A 26542-nucleotide genomic window follows, 5' to 3' on the forward strand; every position below is an offset into this window, starting at 1 on the left:
AGACTGAATTTGAATTTTGTGGGGGTAAAATTTCTGAATTTGAGCAACATTATTCTGATTATTATCAAATTTATTGAGGTTTGAGGAATTTTATTGAACCTAAATACCAATAAGTGTTCGTCAGAACTGAAATGCACCTGTGATCTACCAGTTTTGAAAGTTTGAGGAGCTTTAAAAAATATGGCTCAATAAAGTGGTATGCACTCAGAAAATTTGAATGCTCCCCTGAAGCCAAATTTTATAAACTTACTGCCGACAAAGAAACAGTGTGAGTTCATTGGACAACCAGGAATCCGCACAGTTGTTTTTGTACGGTAAGTTTTAAAAATTTGACCCCAGGGGGCCATTCAAACCTTCTGAGTACGTACAGCTTTTAAGATCCCTATTTTTAAGCTTCTCCCCTGTTCAAAAGCTTGGTACATTGTAAGTGTATTTCAGCTGTGATGAATGCCAGTTGCTGACGAAGTTTCAGAAATATCACCTCAAACCCCTATAAATTTGATAATAACAGAACCACGCTGCATAAAGTCCGAAATTGTGTCCCCAGAAAGCTCAAATTCAGCCTCCCTAAATCCGCCATTTTAGGCAAATTCGCTACATTATGAGCACCATAATGTAAACATATCGAAAGCACATTTTCTATCAAACAATTATTTTACACCATCTCCTGACACACCCTAATTTATATTTAGCCCGTGCGGTCTATGCAGACTCTGTCCAGACCAGTCGTGGAACTTTGCGAAAAATATTCCATATTAAATGTCAAGTCTGTATAACAGTCCTCCGAAGTAAATTTTATAAATCTAATGACATATTCTTAAAGTGTATGTAGCTGGGAGGAAAAGCCGACGATCAATTGAAAATGTTGACCTTTCATATTGAAGATGTGAATTTTTCCCCCAAAAAGACCTAATTTTTTTGGGTGTTTTGGGGGGAAAATCGATATCTTCAATACGAAAGGTCAAAATGTTCAATTGATCATCGGCTTTTCATCCCACTTACATTATGAAGTATAAATCATCAGATTTATAAAGTTTACTTCTGAGACGAATATACCTAAATAGGTATATTCGTCTCAGGTTTACGTACTTCGAGTACTGTTAAATGTCAATTTTTAATCATTTGCCATAAAATGTGTATAACAGTGTATTACACTGCGAATTTCAAAAAATCAAAATTATTTGATATCAGAAGGACATTCTTCGTATTCAGAATGCAATTCGATGTCTGATGTGCTCTAATGTCCAACAATAAATACTGTCAAAACGTTCATACCCCATCCCTTAACATCGACTAACTAGCGTTACACGTGTTATTTATTTATTTATTTATTTATTTATTTATTTATTTATTTATTTATTTATTTATTTATTTATTTATTTATTTATTTATTTATTTATTTATTTATTTGTTTATTTGTTTATTTATTTATTTATTTTCAGACAACGTGATGAGACCTAAGCGACAATGGAGTTTGCTACAAGATCTTGTATGCAAGTATCGGAAACTTTAGAGAGAACATACCACGTTATAAATCTCATCTTCGTAATCATGAGTTGAGTATTAAGCCTTATTGGTACAGCAATCCAAACTTGAAACCAAAGGCTGGTCGTGTGGAGATTTACATGAAAACGCGTAGAAAAAGGAAATGTGAAGATCGTCATGTATCAAAAATGGTTGCAGTTCCGGCTCCAGGTAATGTGAACACTACAAAGGTAAAACAACACCACAGAAAGAAACCTCACAAATGCAGGTTCTATAATAAATCATTCAAACTGTCGGGAAACAGGAAACAACATGAAACGATTCACACAGGAGACAACCCTCATCAATGTAGCTATTGTAACGTATCATTCAGCCAACTGGGAGACAAGAAACGGCATGAAATGATTCACACAGGAGAAAACCTCATAAATGCGGCTATTGTAACAAATCATTCAGCCAACTGGGAAACAAGACACGACATGAAATGATTCACACAGGAGAAAAACCTCATCAATGCAGTGATGGGGGGGTGCAGGATGTGTGTGTCAACAACCTAGTCTATTGATAAAACAAACTGATACAGACACTGCCTTTATTGTTATGTATAGGCCTTTAATTTTAAATTATTGATTTAATTAAGGTGGTATTAAAGTCATCACAAAGGATTTAGATATTTACAATAATCTATTGTTGTTATATCCCTTGCCATCAAAAATGTATGTAATTTTACTTTTAAAGTGGTAATTTTTGTATGTTTAAAATTTGCACATTGCCTATATTTCAAACTATTTCGCTTTTGGGGCAAATCCACACAATACAGAATATTATAACAAAAGTGATCAATGCTTAGAACTTTGATGCTACGCTGGCATATTTGGTATTAGGAGAAACTGGTCAACGTGCTCTTTAATTTGAGCTATCTTACTGTTGAAATAATGTTTAAGGTGACTTTTCTTCCAAAATCCTGTTTTTAATTACCAAATTGTGTGATATTTTGTGTGCGAAAAAATGTCTTATTTTAGATTCAATTTACACACCCTCATTAAGATTTTATTACAGGTTGTTTGAACAATATTACGGGATCTGGAATGAGCGTTTCGACAGTATTTTTTGTGGGACATGAGAGCACATCAGACATATTGAATTGCATTCTACATACGAAGAATGTCTTTCTGATATCAAATATCAAAATTATTAAAATTTGATATTTTTCACATGTTTGATATATAACATTCCTCGAAGTAAATTTGATAAATCTAATGACATATTCTTAAAGTGTAGGCTATGTAGCTGGGAGGCAAAGCTGACGATCAATTGAAAATTTTGACCTTTCATATTGAAGATATGGATTTTTCCCCAAAACACATAATTTTGTTTTGGTGTTTTGGGGAAAAATCCATATCTTCAATACGAAAGGTCAACATTTTCATGGTAGGCCTACTCCATACAAAATGTACGCTCGGAGGCATTTATAAACCTAGTATACACGAAAAAATAGTGCTAGATTAAGCACTATTCTAGACACCACTTTATCCTCGACTTGCCAACATTTTTAGGAATTTGATGCCTTGTGTTCAGATATTAAATACTTGATGTTTTGAAGTTGGACATTGGTGTTTAGATTTTACATGTGTTTGCAAATCGAGGACAAAAAAGTGTTCAATCTCTAGACACAGTTTTTGCAGTGTATTGGTTTCGTTTTTAACAATATCGTAAACTAACAAATAACATTATGAATGAATAAAACGAAACTAAAAAAAACCAAAAATAATAAACCGATAAATATTACAGATAATTTCAAATTTAGCATTGACGGTATACTTTTCAGTGGACTTCTGAAGAATAATAGGCTTATTGAAGATTATTGATAACTGTACAATGAATAAACATGGCATTATGAGATATTATGAAGACGGTTTTCCTGAAATTGGTGCAAATATATCATCTTTACTAAGTGTCACTTACATATTGAATATCATTATTTATATATAAAAGCGAATGCGATCAGTAGTGTAAATTCTACGTTTTGATACCGGGGCAACGGCACTGGTCCCATCGGGAATCTCATTTTAATACAAAAATAGGGAATTTGCGTCGTTTCACACAAGATTTTATAACATACCCGCGATTGAAGCTTATTGATAACTGTACAAGGAATAAACATGACATTATATGAGATATTATGAAGACGGTTTTCCTGAAATTGGTGCAAATATATCATCTTTACTAAGTGTCACTTACATATTGCATAGGCCTATCATTATTTATATATAAAAGCGAATGCGATCAGTAGTGTAAATTCTACGTTTTGATACCGTGGCAACGGCACATTACCAGTGCCAACTAACTTTGAACGTTATTAACGCAAAAGAAGCAACATAGTCAAAAATTAGTACATGTACCGGTAAGTGTCTTCATCCCTTTTCAGACTGGTCTCATTAGGAATCTGATTTTAATACAAAAATAGGGAATTTGCATCGTATCACACAAGCTTTTAAAGAATATGCCGAATTAATGACCCGCGATCGGGTAGCAAGGTCCGCAGGTGAATTTTTATCCTCATATCGAGTCTAAATTTTTTTACCGCTGGTATTCACTTTGGAGCCAAATATTTTACTATCCCGATACTAAATTAGAGTGAGCAAATTATTAAGCCTTAGTAAAAAAACCGTTATAGTGAAAATAAGAATGGTAGAATTTTATTCAGTACGAATACTTTAGTATAACTTTTCATAAGGCCAAAAAATAAATGTTTCTCTCAAAGCCATTATAAGATTTTTCTCAACTTAAAGGAGTATTTCGTGATCCTAGCATCCTCTTTTTATGACATTTTTGAGTACATATCCACGAAAAAAGCATATTCCCAAAATTTCAGTTGATTCCGATATTGCGTTTGAGAGTAATGCATGATTATGTGTATTACACTGCTCCATAGACAATACGTTGTAATTTCGTTCTGGTGCACCAGAACGAAATTCAAATTTCACGATATCTTTGCTAAACGAATTCTGCAAGAAATATTTTGTACATAAACATTATGTAGCCAGAGGTTTCCAGTGATATAAAAATCTCAATTTTTTTTATAGAAAAGTGGGGGGATGAGGCTGTGGATCACGAAATGCCCCTTTAATTTTGAATTAAGACATGTAAGATGTCATTTACGAGTGTTCAAAAGTAGATAGCATAAAATTGTGGTTCGTTTACACAATTGAAATACAAATATCAATTGTTTTATATACCTAAACAAATTTTATACATTATTATGTTTTGATGAATCCAAGAATGTGAAAATATTGGATCCAAAACATAAATAATGATAAATTTGGCTGCTTTTGCGTCGAATATTTTTTGCCTCGCTATGAGTTTTAAAATTATGGACTCGAGTACGTCTCGTCCACTATTTAAAAACTCATTGATCGACCAATAAATATGGGCTCAATCGATCCAATTTTATATCAAAGTATATGTTACAATGTTATGATTTTACGGCAAAAAATATACAAAAAAAGGAAATAAAAATGAATTTGTCGTTCTAGCTGAAATGGGCGCGCTAAGAAAAAACGAGCGCTTGCGGTGGCTTTCAGACATAATCAATTATTTTTCATGATGCAGTCATGTCTACAGTAGAATTCATCTCGACCTTTGCAGGACTTAACCCCATTAAAAGCTATTAAACCAAGATAACACTCATTGAAACAGCTCAACTGATTAAATCGGATCTTCTCTGGTTGTGCACAAGTGACTGTTTTCATGTGCGATATCGCAATAAAGATGGTATTCATAGCTTCAGTTGGGTAACCGATTATAAAGGAAACGAAAGGAAACAATGTTATGTGTGGCTTTGTTCACGAAATCAGACAATGTCGTGCTTTTTGTAAACCAGCATTCTTGAAAATGAGCAACATAATGATTTTGACTTAACACGGTTTAGAAATAATTTCTTCATATTTTGGTGTTATCTGTCGTTTACATATCCTTCCTAAAACACCAAAGTACGAGTATTTCCAAACATCTAAATTTGCTAAAAATTTAGGACATGTTACAAACTATATTGTCTAGAATTTTAGAAGAGTACTTTTAATATTGGCCGGTTATTTTTCACACAGCGACGTTAACTAGGCAATGTACTATTACCTATAACATTAACTAAAACACCAAAGTACGAATATTTCCAAACATCTAAATTAGCTAAAAATTTAGGACATGTTAAAAACTATATTTTCTAGAACTTTAGAAGAGTACTTTTAATATTGGCCGGTTATTTTTCACACAGCGACGTTAACTAGTCATATCCCCATACTGTTAACGTAGGGCTATTTGTAAAGGTCACGCGTCAATGGGAAAGAGCACTGTGTATTGTGTATAGGAAAACGGACAGTAACTGCAGTATGTTAGCCTATGCGCCCACGACACAAATAATATTTGTCGGGTGCTTCTTTTACTTTTATAATGTTTTTTAAAAGATAAACCAATTAACAAATAAACAGTACACTTCCTGGTCCATTCAGTCCCGGGTTTTATGTCTCTTTATATCGAATAAATCGATATGCAACGCATTTGGTCCCAGCACTTCGTAACGTGATGAGTGACATTCCATGGTGATGCTCTAGAAGAAGTGACTCATTGCATGATCCAGAGCTGGCATGATCATATCACCGTGAATATATACCGTTTGCCTCATATTATTGAGGTATTATTTTGTGTACGTTCTCCGTTTTACTTTCATATTGAGGCCGTTGTTATTACTTCTCCATAGGCCTACTGACATCCCTGGCATCATAAACAGCTGAGTTTGAAGGAGCACATAATTGCAGGTGAGTTTGCAAAATGTATATGTTGTTGCATAACATGTCATCCGTCAGATGACATTCATTTTAAGAAGGGGGCCTAAATATCAATTCAATCGATATTCATTTCAGGTCCAAAAATTGGCGCAAAAGATCCAAGATGTTGTCATCGTTAATAGGCCTACTTAAGGGAAGGGGTATGAACGTTTGGACAGTATTTATTGTGGGACATTATAGCACATCAGACATATCGAATTGCATTCTGAATACGAAGAATGGCCTTCTGATACCAAATAATTTTGATTTTTTGAAATTCGCAATGTAAGACACATTTTATGGCAAATCATTAAAAATTTATATTTTTGATATTTAACAGTACTCGAAGTAAACTTTATAAATCTGACGATTTCTACCTAAAGTGTATGTATGTGGGATGAAAAGCCGACGATCAATTGAACATTTTGACCTTTCGTATTGAAGATATGGATTTTTTTCCCAAAACACCAAAAAAAATTAGGTCTTTTGGGAAAAAAATCCATATCTTCAATATGAAAGGTCAAAATTTTCAATTGATCGTCGGCTTTTCCTCCCAGCTACATACACTTTTTTTAAGACTATATCATTAAATTTATAAAATTTACTTCGAGGACTGTTATATATCCAAAATGTGAAAAATATCAAATTTTAATAATTTGTCATAAAATTTGTATTATATCGTGAATTTCCTAAAATGAAAATTATTTGATATCAGAAAGACATTCTTCGTATTCAGAATGCAATTCGATAGGCCTGATGTGCTCTCATGTCCCACAAAAAATGCTGTCGAAACGCTCATTCCAGTTCCCTTAAATAGCGATAAAAACTTATATCACACTAGAGTAGGCGTATTAATAATAATGTTATTATTAAAATAGTTAATTGCTATTGTTTTGTTGCCCCTGACTAGTCTCTGACAACGTCTAATGAAATAAGGAACCTTGGGTTGCTATTATAGTAGCCTAGTTACTATTATTTTGTTGTTCCTGGCTAGTCTCTGACACTGTCTAATGAAATAAGGAGCCTTGGGTTTCTACATGTAGTTAATTGCTATTATTTCGTTGCCCCTGACTAGTCTCTGACAAAGTCTAATGAAATAAGGAGCCTTGGGTTTCTAGTAGTAGTTAATTGCTATTATTTTGTTGCCCCTGATTAGTCTCTCGAGTCTCTGACACCGTCTAATGAAATAAGGAGCATTGGGTTTCTAGTAGTAGTTAATTGCTATTATTTTGTTGCTCCTGACTTGTCTCTGACACTGTCTAATGAAATAAGGAGCCTTAGGTATCTTGTCATCATTGAGCAATTTTCAAGCCGAAAACATTGTAAATTGACCTAAAATCGAAAAGGCTATATGGCACCATGATCAATTTAGCTTCAATATTGCAAACTTTTTCGCTCACTTCGCGCTCATTTGTGCCGTTATCTTATTCTGTCGCAAAAAGGTGCTTGATTCACTATACTTCAAGAAATATTTCCAACCCCATCCCCCAATGTCAAAAAGAAATCTACATGTACGCCACTGGAAAGTTGAGCATGTTGGATTTTCTCAACTTTCCAGCTTTCTGGTCACACTTGAAATTGCTCAAAGATGCTGAAGTAGCACCAGACACCATAGAGCATGCCGGAGAATAAAAATATGCAACTGTCTCATTCCCCTTTTCATTCGATCAATGTTTTTGAAAATTGTGTCTATTCTATTTGGGCAAATTGTTGGACCCCAAGAAGCGTTGTGATTTCCAAACGCCGTGATCGTACGCCCGTCTTATCTATATATACACGGTTGAGTGCATAGCATCATAATAGCTGTGTGAGATCTAGTGGAAAATTGGCTCATGTGATTGGTTTTTGTCAAATCCTCAAGTGTTCCTTTCATTCAAACACTTGCCCCTAAAAACACTTTTTCTCATTAGGTCAACAGATAACACAATTCAATGTTTATAGCAAGCCGAAGGTGGTAAATCTGTAGAAAACAACATATATCTAAGCATCGTTTTGACCAAAATGTAGGTTTTAAAGTCAAAACCTTAATTGTTCCTTACAATATTTTTCAAATTTTATGTCATTAAATGAAAAAGCACACTTATGTTGTCAAATTGTCAAACTACCGACCAATCTCACTACTGCCATGCTTCTCTAGAATTATAGAAAGATTTTTGTTTAACAGATGTGTTGATTATATTGATGCCCATGAAATCCTTAATGACAAACATTTTGGGTGTCGCCCCAAAAACTCAACCTATATGGCTTTTTACAACAATGCCGTTAGACAAACGAAACTACAATATGTATCTTTCTTGACTTATCAAAAGCATTTGATACTATTCATCAAATATACTTCTGCACAAATGGGAACATTACGGATTTCATGGAATTGCATTAAAATGGTTTAAAAAAAGATAAAGATATTATCTGCGGTGTTCCACAAGGGTCGTTACTAGGCCCTCTACTCTTTATACTTTATGTAAATGATATAACTAACACTTCAAATGTACTAGATTTTATCCTGTTCGCTGATGACATAACTATTTTGTATTCGCATCCCAACATTAAAAATCAAATCAATCTTATAAATGAAGAACTAAAAGAACAATTGGTTCAAAGCTAACAAATTATCAGTTAATGCTAGCAAAACGAACTATATGATTCTTGGAACACCGCATATGGTATTAAATATTGATAAATCTGATACAAATGTAATTTTAGACAATACCTGTTTGGAGAGAGTTAAACATACCAAATTCCTAGGTGTTAATTGACGAGCACCTTACATGGAACATCACATTGATTGTGTGTCCAAAACAATTGCTAGAAACATTGGTGTAATAAATAAACTTTGTCCCTAACCGTATTTTATTCACTCCTTACCCTTATTTTGCCGTATTTGAACTATGGTAGGCCTATACTTATCTGGGGAAATACTTGTAAATCCTATTTAGACAAACTTGTCAAGCTTCATAAGGGCAATTTCTAATAGTCACTACAGAAGTCATACTGCGCCCATTTTTGCCAAATATAATGCTTTAACCGTCTTTGATATGTATACTTTTGAATTGGGTGTTTTCATGTATAGATAGGCCTACTCCGTGAATGAGCTACCTTCCTCGTTTAAATATTAATTTAAGAAACGGTCTGATATCCACAACTATTCGATAAGACACGGTAACAACTACAATCTAACTAAAAATAAAAAACATTTTCGGACCACTCTGTTCGTACTATAGTGGAACATATCTTTGGATTACACTAGAAAATCAATTTAAGGAATCTAATTCAGTTAAACATTTCCGTAATCAATTTAAGCAAAAGCTAATTTCAACTTACGTTTGATTTATTTTTTGAGCACTTAAAACAAACTTAAGGGGGTACTACACCCCTTCCCAATTTTGTGCCTATTTTTGCATTGTTCTCAAAAATTATAGCGCATTGGTGACAAGTAAGATATGTATATTATAGGGGCAAGGACTACAACTACTGCACTGGACATTTTATTTCAGCACATACAACAATTGTGGAGTTACAGTCAAAAATGAGGGGAAACCAATATTTGATCAATAAATCAATAACTACTTGCCTTGAGTTGCTGAATTTTCAGTGCAGAAGTTGTAGTCCTTGCCCCTATAATATACATATCTTACTTGTCACCAATGTGCTATAATTTTTGAGAAAAATGCCAAAATAGGCACAAAATTGGCCAGGGGTGTAGTACCCCTTAAGCTATGGTTTAAAAAAATTTGAGCTCCGTTCGTGTCTTGTTTTGTTATTGTATTATCTGGCTTTTTAAAAATAAATTAACTTTGTTTGTTTTTTATTACTCCTATATGGGAAGGCTTTTTACAGGCCTATTTGGCTTCCCAGCCTTCTCCTCCATAACATGTCTTGTTAATTGTTGTAATTAAGTTATTTTACTAATTTTTTATGTATTTTGTTAATTAAATTTTGTCTGATTTTGATGTATGAAATTATGCATTTGATATGAAGATAAATGATGAATGATGATGATGTGATTGTCCATATTATACTAACTTCATTAAAATGAGCAATGGCCAATTCTCTTAAAGGAGGATTTCGTGATCCTAGCATCCTCTTTTTATGACATTTTTCAGTACATATCCACGAAAAAGCCTATTCCCAAAATTTCAGTTGATTCCGATTTTGCGTTTGCGAGTTATGCATGATTATGTGTATTACACTGCTCCATAGACAATGCGTTGTAATTTCGTTCTGGTGCACCAGAACGAAATTCAAATTTCACGATATCTTTGCAAAACGAATTAATCTGCAAGAAATATTTTGTACATAAACATTATGTAGCCAGAGGTTTCCAGTGATATAAAAATCTCAACTTTTTTTGAGAAAAGTGGGGGATGAGGCTGTGGATCACGAAACGCCCCTTTAAATTGAATACCTGAGTGGAAGAAGGGCCCAACTCCAATTTTTTACAAAAATTTTATTGCCAGCAGACTGATCTTCCTTGTGTGTGAAAGATGAGCCAAAATCCACTCTCTAAATAGTCTTTCACGTACACTTAATCATGGTTTTCATGGAAGAAAGGCCCAACTCCATGGAGTTGGGCCCTTCTTCCACAAATATAGGGTTAAAGAGAATTTTGTTCATCCATGAAATCTGCTTTTCACTACAATAAATTTTCTTGCTAACATATTATTGAGTTCTACTTGTGCAATTAATGGTGATTACGTAATTTCTGTAGCTATTTATAACACAGAACTGGCACTTGCAGTATATTAGTGGAAGAAGGGCCCAACTCCAACTCGTATTAAGACCTGTACCGCTGCCATGGAAACATGAAATATAATTTCGAATGTATGTACTATTGTATGTTCATATATTAAAGACCCCCTGAAGATGAAAATGTTCTGTCTATAAAACTTTTCCAAATATTAAGTTTTTTCTTAATATCTCAAAAACAGTTTTGATGGAGTTGGGCCCTTCTTCCACTCAGGTATTCAATTGCTAATGTGCAAAAAGTTACTAATTTCGCCTGTTTTGTCATACGGTTGTAAATTCAATGAACTATGACTTTGCCCCGGGGACTTTGCTAAGGGAACAAACCAAAAGATCGATGACGTCCTATAAACGAAACTAGTTTCGTTGTTGGTATTTTTCCCGGTATTTGGTATTTTTCCGGTATTTTTGCCCATTTATAACCCTGAAGTTTCCAAAGAATTTTAATGTACTCTGATCTTTAAATCCTACTAGGGGAATATAGATATGTCACTCAAACCATGCACAACAAACCAACAGTGTTGTAGTCGAGTCCTCGTCATCCGAGTCCGAGTCCGAGTCCTTGGTGTCCGAGTCCGAGTCCCTGCCAATTTCTGATGTCCGAGTCCGAGTCCTCAATGTTCGAGTCCGAGTCCGAGTCCTTATGTATCAAATTCAAGCATCGGGGTTTTCACCAATACTTTATCAACATAGGCCTATACTTAACCAGAATTTTAGTTCTATATTATTTTCTTGTAAATACATAATTTGCTTGTCCCACCTAGCATGCCTAGAATTGTTTTGGGGCTGTGCAATAATTATGCAGAGCCTGGGGAGGGATGAATTAGAAAATGCTTATCCCCTCTCGCCCTGCCAAAAATTGCTTCCCCCCGGCCTGCCATAAATCTTTGCACCCCCATGGCACATGCCATTTTTTGAGATCCTAATTTACAAACCTTAAATGGTTTAGATATATAATGCGAGCGCAGCGAGCAGGAAAATTTGCATATGTAAACGTTTCTGTACTGTTTTCTATAAGCGTTTTAGAGCGTTTTCTTTGAAAGGTGCCCCATATGTGCCAAAAATTATTTGTTCCCCCCTCTCGGTTTGCCAAATATTAGTTCCACCCGGCCAGAAAAATTCTTACCCCCAATTTTCCCTTCCCCCCATGCTCACAATTTTTGCTCAGCCCCTTAGATAGCATACCGGGTACCTTGGAAACAGAGTATCACAGACTCACAGTTAACTTATTAGGCTTGTGTTTTAAAGAGAGATGCAATATGACGTCACTACCAAACTTCAGGGGCCAAACAAAGGGGTGTTGGATCTGGCTGTAGGCCTATGCAGTATTATTCCGGGGGTGAGGGACTAACATGTAAAGGCAGTGGCGTAGCGTGGGTCATCATATTGAGGAGGGGCGGGGCACGGGTCTGATGGAGAGAGGGGGCACAAGCCATTTTTGGCACTTTTACTATGGGATTTTCTAAATTTTGCCATCGACCTCGTGCCCCCATGACGCTACACCACTGTGTAAAGGTGGTACGGGTATGTGCGGCGGTCAAGAGTCCCTTTTCCAGACTCTCTTGCAGTTCCTTAAGATCCCCATTTGCATCATGCTCCAGTTCATTAAGCCTAACACTCTGAAAATTGTAGCTCTTCAGCTCAAATTTGGAAACATTTTGAATTTGTTAGCTCCAAAGCATATAATTTCGCCCAATTTTAGTTCACAGACCTCCACAAAAATGTTGAAATTTCAGTTCATCAAGCCCCTATTTTCCCCCAAATCAGTTCTTAGCTCCCAAAGTTTGGCACGGACACACACACCTACCAAAATTTAACTTGAGTGCCCCAAGGTATTATTATTCATATACATTCTAGATTTGCATCTAACAAAGCAGTCATATCAAAACAAACGATCATGATTAAAATCCATTTAACCAATTAAAGATAGGCCTATAACTGAAAACAATCTTGCTTTTTGGTTGTACATTTATTTACAAACTGAATTTATTTGCATGCAAAATTACTTAGATTAATCATGTGATGTGATCATTGATCAAGTGGAAGTTTACAATGAACAAAAATAAAAGACCTAAAAAGACCCTATTTTGCGGACTCGAGGAGGACTCGGGCCGAGTCCCGAGTCCTTGGGGTCAGAGTCCGAGTCCAAGTCCTTAGCTCCCGAGTCCAAGTCCGAGTCCTTGAAAAAAGGACTCGAGTCCGGACTCGAGTCCAAGTCCGAGTCCCGAGTCCTCCAACACTGCAAACCAATTACCATTTTCTCAATTTGGGTCAATTTAAGCCATGTTGGATATTTTTTAATTGCCCAATAATGAGAAAGTATCATCAGTTGAATTCCATTCCAGGACAATGTCAGAGAAAAATCAAATCAAAAAATTGCAATATACATTTTTTTGTACAGTCTGCAATAACATGCAGGTTCCCGGACAAAGCCCAACCGTTATGACCAGTAGGGTAGATTTCTTTTTGACCGACGGGGAGCGGGGAGGGGTTAGAAAAAAATTTATCGAAGTAAAGTGAATCCAGCACCTTTTGGCAACAGAATAAGTTTATGGTATACCAAATGCGCAAGAAGCGCACAAAAAATGTTGCCATATTAAATGAATTGAAACTAAGCTGATGAAATATGGTGCAAAAGTGGAATAAGTTGGCCAAATATGAGATTAATTTGGTCAGAAACCCACATATACAGGCGTCAATTGGCGGATGGATGTATGGACCATCCCCCTGGTAAAATATTGGGGGATTTATCCACCCCCCCCCCATCCCACGGGATCTACGCCTATGCTTATGACCCAAACAATGATTAACATACTCGACTATAGAAATCAAGATGTTTATTTATATATTTATTTATTTATTTTTCAGATAACATGATAAGACCTAAGCGACAATGGGATTTGCTGCAAGATCCTGTATGCAAGTATTGTAAAAGAAGATTTATTGAAAACATTCCTCGTTATAAATCACATCTTCGCAACCATGAGCTGAGTATTAAGCCTTATTGGTACAGCAATCCAAACTTGAAACCAAATGCTGGCTGTGTGGGGATATACGTCAAAACGCGTAGAAAAAGGAAATGTGAAGATCGTCATGTATCAAAACTGGTTCTAAGTTCGGTTCTAGGTCATTTGAACACTAAAAAGGGCCAGCAAGGAAAGAAACGTCATAAATGTTACTATTGTAACAAATCATTCAGCTATTTGGGAAACAAGAAACAACATGAAATGACTCACACAGGAGAGAAACCTCATCAATGTAGCTATTGTGAAAAATTATTCACGACATTGGGAGGCAAAAAACGGCATGAACTGATTCATACAGGAGAGAAACCTCATCAATGTAGATATTGTAACAAATCATTCAGGGACTTGGGAAACAAGAAACAACATGAACTGATTCACGCAGGTGAGAAACCTCATCAATGTATCTTTTGTGACAAATCATTCAGCCAGTTGCAACACAAGAATACACATGAAAAGATCCACACAGGAGAGAAACCTCATCGATGTAGCTATTGTAACAAATCATTCCGCCAACTGGGAAACAAGAAAGACCATGAAATGATTCATACAGGAGAGAAACCTCATCAATGTAGATACTGTAACAAATCATTCACGACATTGGGAAACAAGAAACGACATGAAATGATTCACACAGGGGAGAAACTTCATAAATGCAGCTATTGTAACAAATTATTCGGGAGTTTGGGACAGAAGAAAGAACACGAAATGATACACACAGGAGAGAAACCACATAAATGTAGCTATTGTAATAAATCATTCAGCCGATTGGGACACAGGAATCGACATGAACTGATTCACACAGGAGAGAAACCTCATCAATGTAGCTATTGTAACAAATCATTCAGTGATTTGGGAAACAAGAAACGGCATGAAAAGATTCATAAAGGAGAGAAACCTCATCGATGTAGCTATTGTGACAAATCATTTAGCCGATTGGGAGACAAGAAACAACATGAAAAGATTCATAAAGGAGAGAAACCTCATCAATGTAGCTATTGTGACAAATCATTCAGTGATTTGGGAAACAAGAAACGGCATGAAAAGATCCATACAGGGGAGAAACCTCATCAATGTAGCTATTGTAACAAATCATTCAGTGCCTTGGGAAACAAGAATACGCATGAAAAGATTCATACAGGAGAGAAACCTCATCAATGTAGCTATTGTAATAAATCATTCAGTGATTTAAGAAACAAGAAACGACATGAAAAGATACACACAGGAGAGAAACCTCATCAATGTAGCTATTGCAGCAAATCATTCAGTGACTTGGGAAGCAAGAAACGACATGAAAAGATTCATACAGGAGAGAAACCTCATCAATGTACATGTAGCTATTGTAACAAATCATTCACAACATTGAGAAACAAGAAACAACATGAACCAATTCATCTGAGAGAGAAACCTCATAAATGCAGCTATTATGATTGTGACAAATCATTCACCTCATTGGCAAGTAAGAAACAGCATGAAAAGGTTCACACAGGTGACAAACTTCATTAATATACATGTAGCTACTGCAATGATCATTTGATGAACACAGCTGCCAACAGCGTGATGATCATCCATGTACACTTTGTGATGAACATTGAACACCCATGTTTGTGTAACACAAATCCGACCATATACTACTGCCAATGTCTTTATTATTGTATCCAAGGTTGTGCATTCATGTTGCACTTATACATTTTTACTGGGGATACATGAACACAACCATGATGACATGTGTATTACTTGTGGGGTGTGTATGTGGGGGGTGTGTCAACAACCTAGTCTACTGATAAAACAAACTGATGCAGACACTACCTTTGTTTTTATATAGGCTTTTAATTCATAAATCATTTGATTTCATTAACATGGTATTAAAGCCATCACAAAGGATTTAGATAATTACATAAATCTGTTGTTCTTATGTTCCACACCATAAAAATTAATGTAATTTTACTGTTCAAGTGGTAATATATATGCATGTGAATATCTTCACACGTTGCATGCCTTTAAACTATTTTATTTATAATTTTTCAGTTTTCTTACACAGACATGCTTCATCAAGCGCAAAATATGCGTTCCTCTAAAAGTATCCATGATTTACAAATGTACAGGATATGATAACAAAATTAACAATGCTTAGAACTTTAATGCTATGATGGCAAGTTTGGTATCAGAAGATACCTGTATGCATGTATGCTCTTTAATTTGAGCCATCCTACAGTTGAAATATGTTTCTGATAAATGTTCCTCAAAAACCTGTTTTTATGTTTTTATTTATCAAATTTGTGAAAAAATTATAGCCAAATTTAGCCAAAAAAGTATGTCATATTTTTGGCCTTCATTGATCAATAATTCAAAAAATATTATATCCAACCAATGACATTTTTTTCCTAGAATGGAATATCTAGATTAGAAAAAATGCACAAGAGCCAAATTTTGGATTGTTCCTTTTTTATAGTATTCCAAAAATGGAGGCAATTTTTTTTTTCATGATTTTCTGAAAAATTCTTCTTTTACCTTCTCATCTATGTTTATATTTAGATTCCTTGGCTAATTTCCTTTCCTAAATTGTATACTTTTATAAAAGTGAGATAATAACTAAATCTTGTATGAATAATTAAAGAAGTTACATCACTTTAATTAACTGCATTAATTATAAGAGTGCACAGTCACCTTAAGGCTTTGTACAATGTATTTATATTACGGAAACACATGATTTAAGTGGTGTACCACGGATTGTATTTCCCACCTTGAATACAGTATTGCCAAACAAAATGTACAGAATTTAGGCAAATCACATTTGGGTGGAAAAATTGTCTATTTTCCTATCATTCCCTTACCATTACCAACATCATTAATATTCATAATTCAATATTTAGAAATGACAGATATGTAGTACTATGTGCCTGTACTCATTAGGCACCTTTTTTTGAAGTTTTGCAAAATTACCACAATTTACACCAAGTGCATTTTAGGCAGAACATTCTTGTCCATTTTCCTTCTGTTACCAATCTTATCAATATTCATATATCTTTCACGAAAGGTTTCCACCAAAAAAAGATGTGGAATTTGAAAGTAGTATTTTATAGTAACAGTAACTTTTGTTTGATGTACATTTGTATTTTACACGAAAGGTAATTCCGCCAAAAAAGATGTGGAATTTGAAAGTAGTATTTTATAGTAACAGTAACATTTTGTTTGATGTACATTTGTATCTTACACGAAAGGTAATTCCGCCAAAAAGATGTGGAATTTGAAAGTAGTATTTTATAGTAACAGTAACTTTTGTTTGATGTACATTTGTATCTTCATGAAAGGTAGCTCTGCCAATGTACATTTGTATTTTACACGAAAGGTAGTTCTGCCAAAAAAGATGTGGAATTTGAAAGTAATATTTTATAGTAACAGTAACATTTGTTTGATGTACATTTGCATTTTACACAAAGGCAGACCTTCATTTTTGAGAAGCTTGATTGCACCAGAGCTCCAACAGCTCTCCTTTACAACATTCCAGGAGTATGATTTACTGAGCTCCTCACTACTTGAATCCCTATGTTTTAATACAGATATTAAAAGATTGAGCTCTTTGTTGAGCACCTTGGTAAACTCAGGAGGGCGCACAAAAGGTAGTTCTGCCAAAAAAGATGTGGAATTTGAAAGTAGTATTTTATAGCATTAGTAACAGTAACATTTGTTTGATCATGGAGGTAGCTACCTTCATGTTTGATGTACATTTGTAACTAATAAAGGTATTTGTGGTTCTCAACACAAGTTTGAAATGTTGTTTAATGAGTCAAAATGTCCTTCCGTTACCATGGAAATGCCCTTTCACAGTATTTCAAATAAGTACAGTACAACCTCACTTTTAACCAGCCACAATGGGCTGTTCCATTTAAAATCCATACTACCCCTGTGTGGAAGATTTTGGAAAAATCCTGCACAAGCGGAGTATGAATTTCAAATGGAATGAGCACATAAGGCAGCTCTATTTGAATTTCATACATCCTCTGCGATAGATTCAACCCAAATCTTCCAGATGGAGGGTGAGTTTCAAATGGAGCTGCTAAGTTGTTTATTCCATTTAGGGGTAGTGTGGATTTTAAATGGAACAGCCCAATGGGATCCAAGCATAATAATGTTATTCTGCATTGAAAAAATATGTTTGCCTTATAGAATATCTGGGTAAGTAAGTCTGTTATAAAAGAGTTGCAAATAAGTGAGGTTGGCCTGTTAAGTATACAGCAATGCTTCACAGAAGCAAACATTTCTAAAATCACGCTATCACATCAACTTGCGGGTATACAACTGTACCATGTACTATTAAATGTGATGTGATCAAGAAAAATCAGTCGGAAGTTAATATTGATTTTCAGATACAGCCAAACAAAGGAAATAATTTCTTTTGCAGTCTTTTGTTTTGCAAACATTTCAACTGTTCATATCTTTGGAACTAAATGTTCAATTTCAGTGGGGTTGTCTGCAATATGTAGCTTTGCAAATGCCTTGTACAATCATGTGGAAAACTGAAAATTGAATACTCCCGACTTCAGACCGATTTGGGCATACATTGATTTTGATACGTTCCGACAATTGAATTGATGTTCTTTGCTTGAAGACACCTGTATTGGCAGTGGTATGTCCTGAAGTTGTGAATGGGGACAGAATTGAATACAGAGTACATATATTCTCATTCACATAGGACATACCACTGACTACATGTATGACTACAGGTGTCTTCAAAGAACAACAGTTGGAACGTCTCGAAACTCCCAACTTGCGAATCTACGCTAATTTCGTGGGATCAGGTCACATATTATAGCTTTGATTGTTTGGTGTACTATTTAAGGTGATGTCCTTCTCATTAGGTTGCTGGGCCTTTTGGGCACATCTTACATTCTCTTGTGATTTTGATGTTTAAGAATATGAATAAAGGATAATCTTTAAAGCATACATTACTGTCAGTTATCAGCTACTTTATTGTCTCCTTTTATATAATTGATACAACGATCCTTGCCATTTGATTGGCCAATTACTATTGACAATGGCAAATATCCAATGAATTCTTGGGAGAAACAAATTCATACTTTCAAAAGTACACATATAGTACCAACTTAAATTAATAAATATAATTTGAAAGCTTATTAATTAATCTTTACAGCAATGTCAAACTATAAAAATGGCAACAAAATAAATTTCACCTGTTTTGAGGGAATGGATCACATACAATTTGTTTGGCAACGGTGAAATCCAAACCAAACATGCATCTTGCACTGTGAATGTGATTGAATGGCTTTGTTTCTGTTTACAATACAATAAAACTCTATTTTGCAGTGTATTTATCCTTAGGACACTTTTTTTAAAGGTGTCACACATAAACAGAAAATCAAGCACACCGTGAGATTAAACTTGTGTTTTGTTGCAAGCTTGAATACTTACCCACTGGGCTAAGCTCAATTGTTCAGTATATATCCATAGCAGTGAAACCTACATCAAACCAGCACAGCGCTAAAAAGAGGCTGCTAAGTGCTTTTAAAACAAGCATGCTGATTGGTTGACAATTAAGGCCAACTTTATGAATTGTTTACAAAAAGCAACCAATCAAATGACAGCTATGTTGCCATGCAAATAAACAGGATCAAACGATGTCAGTTCGGTCGGTAGTCTATTACTGCAGGTGTTTAACTTTTTGAGACATAATTGAATGTTTGGGGTGGGGGGGACTTTACGTGTACTACCATAGTTATCATGTTTCACCGTATGAAATACAGTGAAACCATAGTAGTTGGCATGTCTATCCCTGGTTGCTTGGTGATAACACAGCAGCCATGTTTAAAATGGACATCTGTAGAATGGTTGCTAGTTGCTTGGCGATGGCATGTCAGCCATGTTTAAAATGGATATCTGTAGAATGGTTGCTAGTTGCTTGGCGATGGCATGTCAGCCATGTTTAAAATGGACTCCTACACAGTGGACAGCTGGATTGGTTACTGGTACTAAACCACTTGTACTGTAAGGAAACAACAATATAAATATATGCTAATTTTTAAATATGAAAAATAAGTTGGTGATATTTTGCATCATTTAGTATAACCTTTCTTAAACCATATAGACAATGCACATTCATAACCTTTGCATAACACACCATATGTGCATCCCATCAAATTAGTTGTTAGATGATACATGGAGGTTATAGATATATCCATCAATGGATTACGTGGTACAATGACTTCAGTGTTTGTGCAAGTTGTGATCAAAAATTCTAATACACTAAGCCAAAAAAGAAACTTTTAATTTTTCACAAGGTCATATCTTAAAATCCTGCCTATCAAAATGAACCAAAATTACACACATGATTACTTTAATACTCTACTCTAAATAAATATCAATAACCAAGCAGTTCTCTAACTGACACAACAGCAAAATGCACTGATGTGGAACAGCTTCCTGGACCCCATTCACAGTCCAATAACTGGCCCCCAGCATAGGAAGATCCTTAATTCCTAGAGAGTAAATGGAATAGTGTGGAACAAGACCTGTTTCTTAAATAAACTGTGTGAAAAGAAGAAAGCAGCACCGTTTTGTAAATTATCATCTGTTTAACAATTCTCACATATTTCTTTTGCTGGGTGCCAATTATGGGTTGTGAATGTGGTCCAGGAAGCTGTTCCATGTCAGTGCATTTTGCTATTGTGTCAGTTGGACAACTGCTTGGTTACTGACAGGTGTTTAGAGTAGAGTATTGAAGAAATCCTGTGTGTAATTTTGGTTAATATTGATGGACAGGATTTTAAGATATGACCTTGTGAAAAATTATAGGTCTCTTTTTGGCTAATACATATTATAGAGAATAACACCATACTTTTTTTGTAAAGCTAGAGTTGAAAAGCGACGTTTATGATCAACAAGTTATATGCCAACTCAAAAATCTCATGCACATTTTTTAACACTGCAAATCATTCTTTCTACAACTGTAAATTACAGTGTCGGCTGCTATAGTTAAACATTGAATTTGAATGAAATTTGATCCGACTGCAATCATATTTCAAATACAACACAAATGCACAACCTTGGATACTTAATGAAAATACTAACCAATCACAAGTGAGTTGGCATGGTTGGATTCACTTCTGTGTTACACACATGCGGGAGTTCATCACACATACAGTATGGTGGGGCGAAAAACACTTTTTTTCTCGGATCGACTTGAATTTTACCAGGGTACATACTACTATTGTGCTAAAAATATCAGTAAGATCGGAGCATATTTCGCCCAGGCAATAGATTTTCACAAAATCCCTACTTATTTGCTATTTACAAGCCGACGACGAATGTCGGCTTGTTCTGTCTCTTCTCAATTCTTACAAGCCGACGACGAATGTCGGCTTGTTCTGTCTCTTCTCAATTCTTTCTTTCTTCTTCTTCTTTTTCTTCTGGCAACCGCAATCAACTGCATGTAGCTCCATGAAGAGGATTGACAGATTTCAACCAAAGTTGACCCAAATGACCATTGGGCTAGGCCAAACCTTCCATTTGACTTTGATCTCGCTGTGACCTTTGACCTAGCTATAATGGTCAAAAATGTGATTTCACAAAAAATGCTACTCCTTCCACAAATTACATGCAATGATCATCTGACTCATGCATATGAATCAACATGTGGCAGTGCTTAAAACTTCCTAAAAAGAATTGAGGTCAAAGGTCATTAAGGGGTCATTTCCGGTCAAAATCTGAAAAATTTGTAAAAAATATTAAAAAAATCACTGTCTTTACAAATTACATAGCAGAGAGTCGCCATTAGCACACATGCATTGCTACTAGCCAGGGTCTTTAGGATGCCTACAGTTCTGGGGTCAAAGGTCATTAAGGGGTTACTTCCGGTCAAAAACCAAAATTATCAAAAATGTTCAAAAAAATTTTATCTCAAAATGTAAACAGACCAGAATAATATAACCAACATACATAAATTAGTGTTCCCTGATGTATGCATGGTATTTTTATTTTGGGGGTCAAAGGTCATTAAGGGGTCACTTCCTGTTTTTAGCTGAATAACTTCAAGAATTTTAATCTCAAGAACTGAACATGTTAGAATTTTTTATTTAAAATTAAAACAATGCATTTTGTCGGTGTACATAAGGTGTTTTTTTCATTGAGGTCAAAGGTCATTAAGGGGGTCAAAAGGTCAATCAAAATTTTCAAAAATCAAAATCCATGTATAAGTTCGATTAAGCTGAAATTCACCAGGAATATTTCTTATGACATCCTAAGCACAATGCAAGAGCAGTTGACCCCATCCGTAACCCAGGGGTCAAGTTATAGGGGTCAAATTGCGGCTTGTATTCAGCGTCTGTTGACTCTAGTTCTTTCTTACAAGCCGACGACGGATGTCGGCTTGTTCTGTCTCTTCTCAATTCTTTCTTACAAGCCGATGATTACAAGCCGACGACGGATGTCGGCTTGTTCTGTCTCTTCTCAATTCTTCTTTCTTTCTTTCTTCTTTCTTCTTTCTTCTGGCAACCGCAATCAACTGCATGTAGCTCCGCAAGGGATTGACAGATTTCAACCAAAGTTGACCCAAATGACCATTGGGCTAGGCCAAACCTTCCATTTGACTTTGACCTCGCTGTGACCTTTGACCTAGCTATAATGGTCAAAATGTGATTTCACAAAAAATGCTACTCCTTCCACAAATTTCATGCAATGATCATGTGACTCATGCATATGAATCAACATGTGGCAGTGCTTAAAACTTCCTAAAAAGAATTGAGGTCAAAGGTCATTAAGGGGGTCATTTCCGGACTGAAAGCTAAAAATATTCAAAAAAACACTGTCTTTACAAAATATATAGCAGAGAGTCGCCATTAGCACACATGCATTGCTACTAGCCAGGGTCTTTAGGATGCCTACAGGTTTGGGGTCAAAGGTCATTAAGGGTTACTTCGGTCAAAAACCAAAAATGTTCAAAAATTTTTATCTCAAAATGTAAACAGACCAGAATAATATAACCAACATACATGAATTAGTGTTCCCTGATGTATGCATGGTATTTTTATTTTGGGGGTCAAAGGTCATTAAGGGTCACTTCCTGTTTTTAGCTGAATAACTTCAAGAATTTTATCTCAAGAACTGAACATGTTAGAATTTTTTAATTAAAATTGGAACAATGCATTTTGTCGGTGTACATAAGGATTTTTTTTACATTGAGGTCAAAGGTCATGAAAGGGGTCAAAAGGTCAATCAAAAATTTTCAAAAAATCAAAATCCATGTATAAGTTCAGATTAAGCTGAAATTCACCAGGAATATTTCTTATGACATCCTAAGCACAGTGCAAGAGCAGTTGACCCCATCCGTAACCCAGGGGTCAAGTTATAGGGGTCAAATTGCGGCTTGTATTCAGCGTCTGTTGACTCTAGTTCTTACTGTATAACTATATAGAGAAATCAATAGAAACAACCACAGCAGTGCTACAGAGCGCCACCTGACATAGAGTGAGCTTTATGCGTATTTGTAATGTTACTTTTTGTGAGGTGTTTATAAGCAGACAATGTACTTACTAAACAAGCAGAGTGAAACTTCTTCTTGCATGTCTTACAAGTCAGCTTTGGTAGAGAATAATTGGATCCATGTATGACAGAGAAACAGATCATACAATCATCAACACCTTCAAATCGCTTGTCTACATTACGCTTCCATAGCTTGAGGCCGTCTAAAATGGATCCATTCTGTAAACAAAGAAATATGTGATGAAATTCTAAATTCTTGGTATGAAATAAATGGATTCATGATTCACAGAGAAACTGATGATCATACAATCATCAATGCCTCTAAATTGTTGTCAAAGTTAAGCTTCCATAACTTCAGACCATCTAAAATGAATCTACTAGTATAGCAGCCAGATTTTCTAAGGGCTCTAGATAAGATGAAGGTATACACATCATGGTAGCTAAAAGCCACTACAAACAGGTGATAGGTACACCCATGGGGATCAATGCCTGTGTGGATGTATAATTCCAAAGTGGTACAATTTTTTGTTACACTCCAAAATGTGTAAAATATTGCCAAATGTGCATAAATTGTAAATTTGTCAGAAAAATGGCAATATTTTCACAAGTTCAATGCTAAAAAATTATTTGTTTTATGAATTAAATGTAATACGTATTTAAATTGTACACTCTAAAATGTGTAAAATGTTGCCTGATATGCAAAAATTTCAATATTTCAGAAAAATGACAATACTATGCAATGTTCACAAATTTGGGGCTAACTAACTATTTGTTTTATGAATTTGTGTAAGATCCATCATGTATTTTGGTGTAGGTCATGTTCCATCTTATACTGAACAGACTACAGCAGTTTAAATATAAACAGAGTTCACGCCCTACCTGATGTGTTAAGAAAGTGGTCAGCTGCAGCATCCAGTTTCTCCACTGTGATTGGCTGACCCCGACCTTCTGACCGCTGTCCACTGTGATGACCCCAAGAGGATGATTGGTAGCCAGTTGGATGACCAGATCCATGGACAGTTCCTCCACAGCATAGGTAGCAATAACCTCCCAGGTCATAGGTCGAGCTTTTACTGTCATGTTATCAAATGCAGTGGGCTGACATTGCACACCTTGTAGTTCACGAGTGCAGAGTACGGGGCTGACATACTTGCCGGTGAACCTGTGGTGATGAAGCAGTTATGATGTCAGTTGATCTTTTACACAATTTTGTTTATGTTAGTTTTTTCAAGTGCAAATCTTCTTAAAATATAATTATAATGACACAGTAATTGGGGTGACAAAATTGCAAAGGAATGACTTCACTAATCACTGAGACAAATGCATGTGCAGCACCGCATAACTTTGGAAATTAAATCGAAAATAGCTTCAAATGCAGTTAGTTTTTTGTCTAAATATGGCTTAAAGGAAGATGATTGTTGTAAATTTTTGTCACTTTTGTCATGGTATTTGATTTGTGGAGAAACTTCCTCCTGCTGCCCCCCTCGTTGGTTTGTACGCCACAGCTGCTCCCACCCACATACAGATCGCAAAAATAGGTACCAGTTATTTTTTACCCCTTGTATATCCTAAACAAAGAGAGATGTCATAATTAGAACTAACAAGCCAATAGCGGCAACTTTTAGCTCGGATTTAAGACCTCATTCGTTAAAATCAGTCAAGAAGTAAAGTCACAATGATCCAAAAACCCAAGGAAGTTGCAAATTCATAAGTTGCAGTTTGCTCCATTGCATGCCCTATACAAAATGCTCTAGAACAAGAAAACTAACACTGTGCTTCCATTAATTAGCTCATTAAAACAAGTGTTATGCTTTCCATTGATTAGAAAATAAAAGTGCAACTTTTGATTTTGCTTCTTCATTAGGTTTTAGATCACTGTTTCTTTGATTCTAACCAATTTCAACAAATGAGAACCTAACAGGGCTAAAGGGTACAGGTACTGGATGTTTGTTTTAATGTTGACATATATCTGTCTTTCTTTAGGATATACAGGTGTTAAGGCCATAAAAAAAAGAAAGTATGTCTCAGACACATTTGGTAAAAAAGCTAAGTGCTATGCTTTAAAAAAAAATTTTTTTTGAGAAAATGAGCTATGCAATATGCAAAATATATTTTTTTTTACAGTCAATGCACAATATTTATGTACTTTTTGATATTCAAATACAGAAATATAGTAATACTAGATTTCGCGGTTCTCAGGTTGGGTGGTTCTTGTGACTATCTCTATTACCCAACACCCGTTACCCATATAGGCCTACTTGCCCTGACCTTTTAAACTACTAATCGGCCTCCGAGCTGCACGTGTGCCGTTTTGGAATCTGACCTGCACGATTAATCACACTGTAATGCTTTCCGATGCTCGCACTTTTCGCCCGTCGGTATACTCCGCGCACTACTGCGATAGCGCAGCGCGATACGCACTCTTGAAAGCACGCGATAGCGAAACCCACGCGATAGCGCCGGACAGAGGGACAGACGGACAGACACGCCATGATTAGTATTATGATATACTGCGCCAAGAAAGTATCCTTACACTTGGAAAAATAATCACAATTTCAAAACTGAACCATATTGGGGTAAATTTGTTTTTGTAATAGATGCACTCTTTAATCCTGCACATTATGACACCACATTGAATCCAATGTGACCTCATACAAGCAATTGAATAGACGAAGGTCCAGTTTTAAAAGTGACAAATTGGCCTATACAAGACACAAAAAAAATTCTAACAAGCGCAACAAATTAAAAAGAGACTACACAGTTTCTTCAATGAAGCCTTATTTAAAGCAGTATTTATTTCAGTTTTTTGCTTCTCTGTACTTTTCATAACTTGCATTTTATTTGTCAGCTGTTTTGTTTCAGTTTTCTTTTGTTCCTTTTGTTTTAAATTAAAGGCACACATAAATAGCCATTTACCACTCTAAAACCAGATGTCTAGTCTGTGGAGTTTTGAATAGGCCAGTGTGTCACTTT

At 35.4% G+C, this 26542-nt stretch overlaps 2 protein-coding genes across 2 annotated transcripts in view; one reads left to right on the top strand and one right to left on the bottom strand.

The window, feature by feature from the left end:
* Positions 1–14163: 14163 nt before the first annotated feature.
* LOC140144382 (uncharacterized) lies at positions 14164–15800 on the top strand. The gene has a single exon (XM_072166200.1). The coding sequence runs from the start codon at positions 14279–14281 to the stop codon at positions 15578–15580; it is 1302 nt and encodes a 433-aa protein (XP_072022301.1). The 5' UTR covers positions 14164–14278; the 3' UTR covers positions 15581–15800.
* A 2447-nt stretch (positions 15801–18247) lies between these two features.
* The window catches only part of LOC140144385 (E3 ubiquitin-protein ligase listerin-like), a 48498-nt gene continuing 40203 nt past the window's right edge, over positions 18248–26542 (bottom strand). The window contains exons 28-30 of the mRNA XM_072166203.1: positions 24449–24731; positions 23621–23788; positions 18248–20075 (exon numbers count right to left, since the gene is read on the bottom strand). Of these exons, the coding sequence (XP_072022304.1) occupies positions 20016–20075; positions 23621–23788; positions 24449–24731 (511 nt within the window). The 3' untranslated portion in view covers positions 18248–20015. The remainder of the gene's footprint in view (positions 20076–23620; positions 23789–24448; positions 24732–26542) is intronic.

Source organism: Amphiura filiformis, unplaced genomic scaffold (genome assembly GCF_039555335.1).
Source record: "Amphiura filiformis unplaced genomic scaffold, Afil_fr2py scaffold_51, whole genome shotgun sequence".
NCBI lineage: Eukaryota > Metazoa > Echinodermata > Ophiuroidea > Amphilepidida > Amphiuridae > Amphiura > Amphiura filiformis.

Bases quoted from the DNA above. Each gene is read 5' to 3' on its own strand.
- LOC140144382 (XM_072166200.1), top strand. From the start codon at position 14,279: ATGACTCACACAGGAGAGAAACCTCATCAATGTAGCTATTGTGAAAAA.